Source organism: Mycetomoellerius zeteki, unplaced genomic scaffold (assembly GCF_001594055.1).
Source record: "Mycetomoellerius zeteki isolate Tzet28-1 unplaced genomic scaffold, Tzet1.0 scaffold46, whole genome shotgun sequence".
Taxonomy (NCBI): domain Eukaryota; kingdom Metazoa; phylum Arthropoda; class Insecta; order Hymenoptera; family Formicidae; genus Mycetomoellerius; species Mycetomoellerius zeteki.
This window is the reverse complement of record NW_017257457.1, coordinates 88,014-98,059: the sequence shown is the minus strand read 5'-3', so window position 1 is coordinate 98,059 and position 10,046 is coordinate 88,014. Positions and strand designations below refer to the sequence as shown.

Sequence of the window (10,046 nt, the reverse complement as noted above, 5' to 3'; positions counted from 1 at the left end):
TTCCTCTTGTTTCGCTGCATTTCGTTTTCCCTGACGGTTGACAGACAGGCAGCCAGTCAGACAGCAAGCTAAGCAACTCGCCCGTGATAAACACTTCGGCACAGGCTTTTGTTTAGATAAGCGGAGTGCCTTTCATCTTTCGCTTCGCTGTACATTAAGATGTGCAACTCGGCGCAGCGAGATGAACTACGACGATATACAGGGTGGCAACAAATTCATGTCTCTGTATTCGGTGCGATAATATTTGATCAATCTGGAGAGTTAATCTTTTAAATCTTTTTGCATAAAATGTGCCAGAAAATCGTAATTTCATTAAATTCGGGACTCGATCTCTTCGCAATAATACTTTACTCCAGTATCTTACCAGCATGGTAAGATATATATACACTCGTATATATATATATACCTATAAAAATCGTTCGTCATCAACAAAATGAAAATTTTTCAAAGCAAAGACGATAAATTAAAGAGCTGAGCTCTGCAGTCACCAATTATATTTACGCTACACTTTTTTAACGGTAATTCAATTTCATTCAGAATGTTAATTATAGTCTTTGATGAGTTTCCTTCAAAAGCAATCGCACTTAAAGACTTTGTTATCAAGATACTTAAATATTGGTTATCAGCTGGAAAGTCAAATCGTACTATTATTTGAAAAGAGATTGCATATAGAAATGTATGTGGGACAAGAGTGGTCACATCTCGAGGAACTCTTGAAGGTGTCTTTCACACCATCGTACGAAATATGTACGAGACATATGTACGCGCACGTATAAGGGCGGAGTGCAGATATAGATAGTGACTTGGCAACATAAAGAATACATAATGCAAAGCATCGAGGAGGTTCCATTGGCTGGTTTCGGTGCCTCATGGTGTACGCCTACCCAGCCAGTCACTCCACCTCTTCGACACGCAATTGGCAGACAATAATCGAGTTCTCACGCCAACGAGCAACCTCGCGATCTTTACAGGTGCGATCTTTCTTCACCTGCGAGATTGCGTTAATGCATTATCGTTCGACGCAGAGTCGTTAATGTCTTGGATTTAGTTACTTATTAGAGTACTTATATTAGAATACTTATATTAGAATATGAATTCATAACGACTCCGCATGTATCATTAAATTATAGATTGTTGGAATAAAAAAGTAGTTATACATACATATATACATATATATAGATATTAAAATTAATAAATAATAAAAATGAGGATTTAATATATCAAAAGATCAAAATAGTACGTTTCGACTACACCGAGTCTTCATCAGCTAATAAAATAAGTGCTCAATTAATAAAACAGTATAATTAAGCATCATGAAGGAGATATTAACCGCAATATGTTTTACCAACAAAGATACAAAAATGCTTAACATAATGCCTATCTTAACATCCTTGACGAACTTTGATGTCAAAATATAACGCTAAACAATATGAACAAACATAGTTTGTCATCTTAAGATCTTTCCTCGCTTTATCGCGCCGATATAAATCAACTGAGAGGTAACCGTTTCTGGTTTTTAAAAAAGACACATATTAGACCAAGAGGCCACTGTAGTGATTTTGTTACCCATAGCGATAAGTATGAGAAGTTGATAACCTTTTATTTCATGTAAAACATAAAAACAATACATATATATTTAAGCCTGGTCGCTTGAAGGGGAGGTGGGCTTTTCAAAATGTTGCAGATTCTGATTTTTTTTACTGAAAGCGTCAAGGTTGAATGTTGTTGCAATCGATAGTTAATACTCTTATTCCAAGACAGGCTGACTTCCATACCCCTCAGAAGGGTGTAAGGGATCGCCATGCTGGGTCAAAGTGCAAGTAAATTTAAAAAAAAAAAAAAATCGATAGCGACAAGGTTGAATTTTTGTTCTACTACTTAATTTTGATATCAATATGTATGGGAATCATATTTCTCGATAATTGATATCAAAATTAAGTAGCAGACAAAAATTCAATCTTGTCACTATCGATTTTTTTTTCAGAAAAAATTTACCGTTTTGATCCAGTATGGCGATTTCTTGCATCCTTCTGATCAAGGGATATGGAAGTCCGCTTGTCTTGAAACAAGGATATTAACTATCGATTGCAACAACATTCAACCTTGCAATCAATACTAGAAATTAAAATGCTGGTCGAAGTTTATATACTATATATACTATATATGTACTTCAACCTTGACGCTTTCAGTAAAAAAATCAAAATCTGCAACATTTTGAAAAGCCCATCTCTCCTTCAAGGGACCGTGACCGGGCTTAAATATATATGTATTGTTTTTATGTTTACATGAAGTTAAAAGTTACCCACTCTTCCCATACTTGTCGCTATATGAGTAACAAAATCACTACAGTAGTCTCTTAGTTTGAACAGTTCATTTTGCCTTTGATTCATCACATGTAAGTTTATATATAGAAACTTGTTTTATTTTTTATTTATCACATTTGATATTAATTTGATCACTATTCTGATATTAATTAGTGTGTCTTCATCTATTAAAAGAACAGTTTTCGAAAGATATGAGAACTGGCGTCGATGACTATTAGTTGAGACATAATTGGAACTCCTCGTAGAAGAATGTTACATATAGAGAATTAATATTAACGTTTACCACATGACTTAATTTAACATTTACTATCGACGAATCAATATAATTTTAACCTTTTGATTGCATGCATACCAAATCTCATCTTTTCAACTTCGATTGTTTTGTGTCAAATTTTATTATTTCTGATTTTTAATTTGTTCTAAAAAGATTTTTTAAACGACTTTTTGGAAAACCCCCTTTATTTACGCGATTTAATGTAAAATGTTTCGATTAACACCTTTTTTTATGACGCTTAATTATGTGTCTTATTTAATAAATCACTTATTTTATTAGCTGATGAAGACTTACAATTAGTGTCGAAATGTACTATTTTAATCTTATATGATATTAAAGTCTTATTTTTATTATATATAAATTTTAATATTTTGTATTATTTCCTGTGCTCGTTCTTTAATCTTCATCCTCTTACATAGAGATATATACTTCTAATTGGTATACTATTAAAATGCGTGTTTTATGTTTTTATTTACGGATTCTCTCTCCTCTCTCTCTCTCTCTCTCTCTCTCTCTAATTATCTTATATCTTTCCAATAAAGAGACACCGATAATTTTTAAATTATAAGCGCGATTTAATTTTACTTTTTCATCACAATGTTTATTTATTCTTTTATCACATTCTCAGTATAGAGAGATAAATCAATAATTGTTATTTCAGATAGAGTGATATGTTAACCGAAGACAATGATCCGACAAAACCAGCAGGGGTTTTAGACAATGCTGGCAACGTGTCTTCCTCGACAGAAGCCTCGGTACAGCATCCTCGCGCCGCAAACAATGGTAAATACAACAGGCAGTTACATTGGCGTAGAATAAATGCATTGCTATATAGATTCAAAGTTAAACAATTGTGTGGAAGATTTTATTCTTTCCTTTTTACATACAATATATTTAAAAGTAAAAACTTAAATAAAATTGATTTCTTCATTAATAGCCAATTCGTTTGCCGGTACGCTTATCTCATTAATTATATCTTAACCGCTTTGCATTTTGCTATTTTTACATTTACTACAATTATCAATGTAAAAATACGATTGAAAAAGAACGGCAATCAATGTCTTCAACTATTAAGCAAAGATGTATATATATGAGGAACAGATTTCCAAAATGCATTTTGTCCAAGAATTCATTTTTTGAGTTAAAGAGATGGCATAGTTTTCAGTGTTGAGAGATTCATATTTTAAACTATGATTCTGAAAGCATTTTTACACCTTCAATTTGTGAAAACTGTTTTTATAAACAAAATAATAAATAAATTAAACAAACGTAAAAAGTTTAAATTGAGCTCAAATTAAATAACTAATAATATAATTTTATTTATACTAAAAATGACAAAAAATACCAACGGAACGTTTCAAATTTAACTAATGTCCTTTTCTACCAATGTAGATTAACATTAATTTCGTTTTAATTTACTTTTAATCTTTTTCCATTTCTAACAAGTAAATTAACTCTTCCAACGGAACGTTTCAAATTTAACTAATGTTCTTTTCTACCAATGTAGATTAACATTAATCTCGTTTTAACTTACTTTTAATCTTCTTCCATTTCTAACAAGTAAATTAACTCGAGATTAAAATTGATCTATATTGGTAGAAATGGACTCGTCTTTTTCAGTCGTGAAAAATTATAAAGTTAAATCATGAATAAGTATAATACAATATACTTAAACTCAAAGGATTTAGAATATAAAACAAAATATTTTGTTATTTTCATACAAGAAACCGAAGTTAAGAACGAGGTGCAAGATTGCCCCGAAAATGACAGCGTACCTGGTGGTGAACTGTATATTGACGAGAATGCCGATGAAAAGGAGCAGGAGTATCCAGATTCGATGGAGAAAGCGGATTATGGATCCCTATACGGCGCCAACCAATATTACAACAGGTATTTAAACATTAATTCGGTAGACATACAGTTCAACGATTAAATGTTTAATGAGATTAATTTTATTTTGAAAAATGATTGTGATGAAAAGATATTTAATTTGTTGAAGTTATATATTTTAAATAAAATGATAAAATACGAAAGATATACTTGCTGTATAAAATACTATCACATTGTGATAGTATTTTATACAGCTTTTGATAATTCTTTTTAAAAGATCAGATTAGTCTCGTATAATCATCGAGCTGCATGTACGTATTATATGTGTAAAATCAATTTGATTTGCATAAGTAGATCTTTATTATCCAAAACAATTAGTCTTCATCATGATTTTTTCTCTTTCATAGCCTATATAATTCGCCACCTTATGGATCAACGACAGCTTCGAAAAACGCATCGAGCTTGCAGAGCTCATACTTAAGCTCTTATACATCGTCAAGCTCGATGACGCAGTATCCGTCCTATGCCAGTTACAATAGTGGGACAACGACCTTCCCGAATATGGCGCAAAATATATCATCGGCTTCCCAGGTGAGGACAATTGCAAACGTTTGATTTCTCGTTCCATTTTCAGCCTTGATTTTTCTCCAAATTGCGAATAATTTTACTTTCTCTTCTTTTGCAGAAATTAGACTATAGCGCTTACAGCAGTAGTTTGTACGGAAACGACAGGGTACCGCTACAGTATTCCGGATATTATCCTGTGCCCGGTTATCATGCGCCGCCTACTTCATTCAATATCGGAAACATCAACTTTGCTGGTAATCTTTTAACTGTTACAGCGCGTAAGGAGAAAGTAAACAGATTATAACAGCTACATAAACTATTGGAAAGACAGTGATACAAAATAAAACTTTTGCATTCAAGTCTAATTTTGAAAACTATGCAATTTAAATGTGTCGCGTTAACATTTTAAAACTTTAATATTTTGACTCCCATATAAATGACTGATGTAGATAAGAAATTTTATAATTCTAACAAAAATCATTTGCATGTTTAATACTCCTTTACCAAATAGTCGCAATTAACGTTATTTTATATTTGTAAAAAGATTCGACCAAGTCGCTCACGTTGGACGCAACGACGCACGATGCGAGCGATCTGACCGCACGCGAAACCGCAAACATTGAAGGTAATATTGTATATAATCTTATATGGATACAAAGAGATAATATACATATAATTTTTAAAAGAATATTTCAAAAAAAGAATATATACGTATAATAGTGAAGAAATATTTATAAAAAAATCGGTGTGACGACTTTTATAGTGGCAACGACGAAGCCATGCAGGCGCGGAAGGAGACAGAGCGGAAGCGGAAATAGTATCGGTTCCGCGGATACGACGGAAGCCGGCCCCGAGCGTATATTTATCTGGGACCTCGACGAAACCATAGTCGTGTTTCATTCCCTGCTAACCGGACAATTCGCCACTAAGTACCGTAAGGATGCAAGCCTTTTAGCTCAAGTGGGGTTCAGGATGGAGGAGATGATATTCAATTTGGCGGATACGCACTTTTTCTTCAATGACGTCGAGGTGATAAAAATTTCCTATGTATAAATTTTATACAGGATGATTACCGCAGAAGCAGAATATCTAAATAAGTTTTATAGATTCGAAGATATTTAAAAGATGTTTAACTATTCTATGTGCAAGTACTTAACTAATATTTTATACAAGAATTTAAATAACATTTAATCGTAATGAATATATGATTATTTATTTTATTTCCTGAAAAAAAAAAAACTTTCTAGGAAATACTTTCTAGAAAACAATACAAAATGTTACTTATCATTATTGTTTATAAATTTGCAAATATATAATACTTGAGGTATTTGATTTAAATGATCTGATACGGTTCGTTTCCTAGATGGAAACTTTTTCTAGAAAGAAACTTTCATAAGTTGACCATGTGTTCTTTAAGAACTAACATCTGCAAACTTATGTGACTACCTGTATAGTATAACGGTTAGATTTCAGTTGGAGACACAATGAACTTTTGACTATTTTAGTTCGAGAGTAAAAAAAATATCAAAGCCATATTTGAAACATACGCTTTGTAATATAGCTATGTATATACTGATTCATATTTTCACATACAAATTCAAATTTGCAAAAAAATTCAGCGTATTATTTTTTCTTTCGCAGGACTGTGATCAAGTGCATATAGATGATGTTTCGTCGGATGACAACGGGCAGGATCTATCATCCTACAATTTCGCGACCGACGGTTTCCAATGCGCGTCTGCGAACAATGGGATATGCCTGGCATCCGGTGTGCGAGGAGGCGTCGATTGGATGAGAAAGCTAGCGTTCCGCTATCGTAAAATCAAGGAAATTTATTGTAATTATCGGAATAACGTGGGTGGCCTCTTGGGAACAGCCAAGCGCGAACAGTGGCTACAACTACGTTCCGAGATCGAAATGTTGACCGATAACTGGTTGACGTCGGCAGTAAAGTGTCTGAACATTATCAATAAGAGAAGCCATTGCATCAATATCCTAGTAACGACTACGCAGCTGGTTCCCGCACTCTCCAAAGTTCTGTTATTTGGCATCGGCGGAATATTTCCTATAGAGAATATATACTCGGCCTCCAAAATCGGTAATTATCAAATGTAAAGAAATAATTAAATATAATTATACAGAATGTCCCAAACTGTTTGACACATCGCTTGTGGGCAGATAGAGCGAACTAAAATGAATTGAAAACTCCTCTACCGTTTTGCAATTTTTGCAATAGTTAATGAGGTATTAATTTTTGCAATAGTTAATGAGGTATTAATTTTTGAAGATTGTTGGATAAGAGAATAATTGGCCTATCTACCCACAAGCGATGTGTCAAAAAGTTTGAAACATTCTGTATATCATTTGATCACAAAGCGGGATTTTGGTCATTCTTCTATTATTTTTTCCGCAGCAAAGTTACATTTTTGTTTTAGGAAAGGAGAGTTGTTTCGGTAGGGTGGTCGCCCGATTTGGCCGTAGATGTACGTATGTGGTAATAGGAGACGATTCTGACGAGGAAACGGCAGCGCGGGCACACAACTTTCCCTTTTGGAGGATAAATAGTCACTCAGACACTCAAGCCCTCTATACTGCCTTAGAAATGGGATTTCTTTAATCAAAAGTATATATGAAAATCAGTCTCTACCAGGAAACATTTCGGCCGTATGAAAAATTGCATAAGTGTATTTCTGTGCGATTTATAAGAAAAACTAGCGAAAAAGCTATGCTTAACCAGGGAATGAAAGAGTTATTATTCCGTTACTTTTTCCATCCTTTTTTTATAATAACAATTTGATAATAACGTTGTAATTTTTTATGACTACAATGATAACTAAGTAAACACTGAGAGCGCTAAGATTGGGAAAGTCACTTTAAAAAATAACTTACATCATTACGCATTTACTTGTCCGGAAAAAATATATAATATATGGACATATATTTTATATATAATTGTATATAAAATGTCAATTTTTTATATAATTATATATAATTTTATATATAATTATATAATTTGATATAATTATATATGAAACATTTTTTCCCCCGGATACTAAAAAAAGTAATTTGTAATGAGTAATGTTATCCTTAAAAGTAATAACTAAAAAGTAACGATCAATTATGAATGCTAGCTTAATTTTTTCAGTAACGAATGACTTTCCCAATCCTGATGTTACAATTATAAAAAAATTGCCAAATTGTTATTATAACAGAGTAACGATAAGAAAAATAACGGGTGTTACAGCATAACTATACTTCCATTCCCTGTGCTTAACACACACATTCCTTCACTTTCTTTTTTTGGAGCAGCTCTTATCATTCCTATAACTTTTATCGTATGTAATATACATAAAAGAAGGAAAGTTGACACTTTCGCAACTATCATAATTACACTCGCCGATATTAAAATAATTCGCGAGTAATTCGGTCGGACATCTTGTCCTGTCCGCAAGTGATATAGAATGAAAGTAAAATTTTAGAAATAACAAAATTCGAAGAAACAAAGATTTGTGTATAATAAAATTCTTTCGGACAATTTTCTAGTGTTGGCACTTAGTCACATGTACTATATAAACTGAAAAATGGAATCTGTGAAAAATATATATAATAATATACGTTTCATGTACTTAAATGCACTACATTTGCATCTTTTTTCTTCCGATAATAACAAAATCAAAGGATTTTAACTTTAATATCCCTGGCGGAAAAAAAATCTTACAAAAAAGTACAGAAAAACTACATAGATTGAGACAAGATCTTAAAATTCGTAATTTTTCATAGATATTCTTAGTGGGATGTAGAATGAGATTTGTTTGTCTTAGGCATTCTTAGTTTTTCGTAGATATTCGTAATAGGACGTAAAGTGGCGTTGTTTGAGGGCGGAGGATTTCTTGGCTTTTCAATTAACAAACGACGCTATACTCTACAGTACTCTACAGTCTACATTACGAATATCTATGAAAAACTAAAAATTTCTAAGATTTTGTCTCAATATATGTAGTTTTTGGTAAAAATTTTTTTCGCTAGGGATGCGCTAATAGATTTTAATAGAACAGATTTTTTCATTAATATAGTTTACACAGCTTGTACGAATTTACATTTTTCACAAATTGTAACTATTATAGTTATTGTTCACTTAATATACCGTGATACTTCCACGTGCAAATTTATTGCAAAGAATTAGTTTACTATTCGTTAATTTCCATTAATTATACCTGCTTTATACCTATGTTTGTCATATATCACATGTATTTTTTTACATTCCTTTAGCGTTTATCGCAAATATAAACATTATGTATATTTTGAAAGTATCCATATCAATTACACATTATATACAAACACCATATAACAATCTTACTGGACATAAATGCATTAGAAAAAGTATTTATATATTTGTAAAAATATATAGTTATAACCATATTTTGGAATTGTACAAGGCTATTTGACAAACAAAAAATGCATTAATATAATAAAAAAGGAAGAACGAATTAGTATAATTACTAATTACGTTGACGTCGTTATGTGTAAAAACAGTTTATAAAAATTTTCTGAATATATCGTATTATTCGTTAAAACTATTAATAAAAATATAATTGAAAATATAATATGTAATGACTGTTCGTGTCTAAAAAAAAGATTGCGAAAGTGAAAGTAACCTTTGGTAAAAAAATAATGCATCAAGTCTATGTTAAATTATATGTGGTACTAATTTAATATCAACTATTCCGAAAATAAATTAATATTCTAAAATTCTGTTTTACTTAAACATATATGCCTAAATTTCATAAAGAATTCTGCTTATTTCTGTTTCATTAACATACTTGTTAACATACTTCAAATTTGAATATTTTTTTATTTTATTTCCTAATCACATCTCTTGATTGATATTAATAAAAATTGTTTAATAAACACTTTTTTTAATTACGAAATGTTTTATTTTTTTATTATTATATAGTATAATCACATTTTCCTACATTAAATACAATCTTCAACAATTTACACTTTGTTCGTTGTGAAATATGTAATTAAATAATTAAATATATTTTGGTCTC

General features: G+C 31.4%; 1 protein-coding gene across 6 annotated transcripts in view; it reads left to right on the top strand.

Moving 5' to 3' along the window:
* Positions 1-7,901, top strand: part of eya (eya transcriptional coactivator and phosphatase 2) — an 11,968-nt gene extending 4,067 nt beyond the window's left edge. For all 6 annotated transcript variants that reach the window (XM_018454868.1, XM_018454867.1, XM_018454866.1 and 3 more), the window contains 8 exons: positions 3,260-3,381; positions 4,323-4,488; positions 4,836-5,019; positions 5,114-5,249; positions 5,540-5,620; positions 5,759-6,024; positions 6,637-7,093; positions 7,431-7,901. In XM_018454868.1, coding sequence (XP_018310370.1) covers positions 3,270-3,381; positions 4,323-4,488; positions 4,836-5,019; positions 5,114-5,249; positions 5,540-5,620; positions 5,759-6,024; positions 6,637-7,093; positions 7,431-7,612 — 1,584 coding nt within the window. In that variant the 5' untranslated portion in view covers positions 3,260-3,269 and the 3' untranslated portion in view covers positions 7,613-7,901. The remainder of the gene's footprint in view (positions 1-3,259; positions 3,382-4,322; positions 4,489-4,835; positions 5,020-5,113; positions 5,250-5,539; positions 5,621-5,758; positions 6,025-6,636; positions 7,094-7,430) is intronic.
* Positions 7,902-10,046: the final 2,145 nt, after the last annotated feature.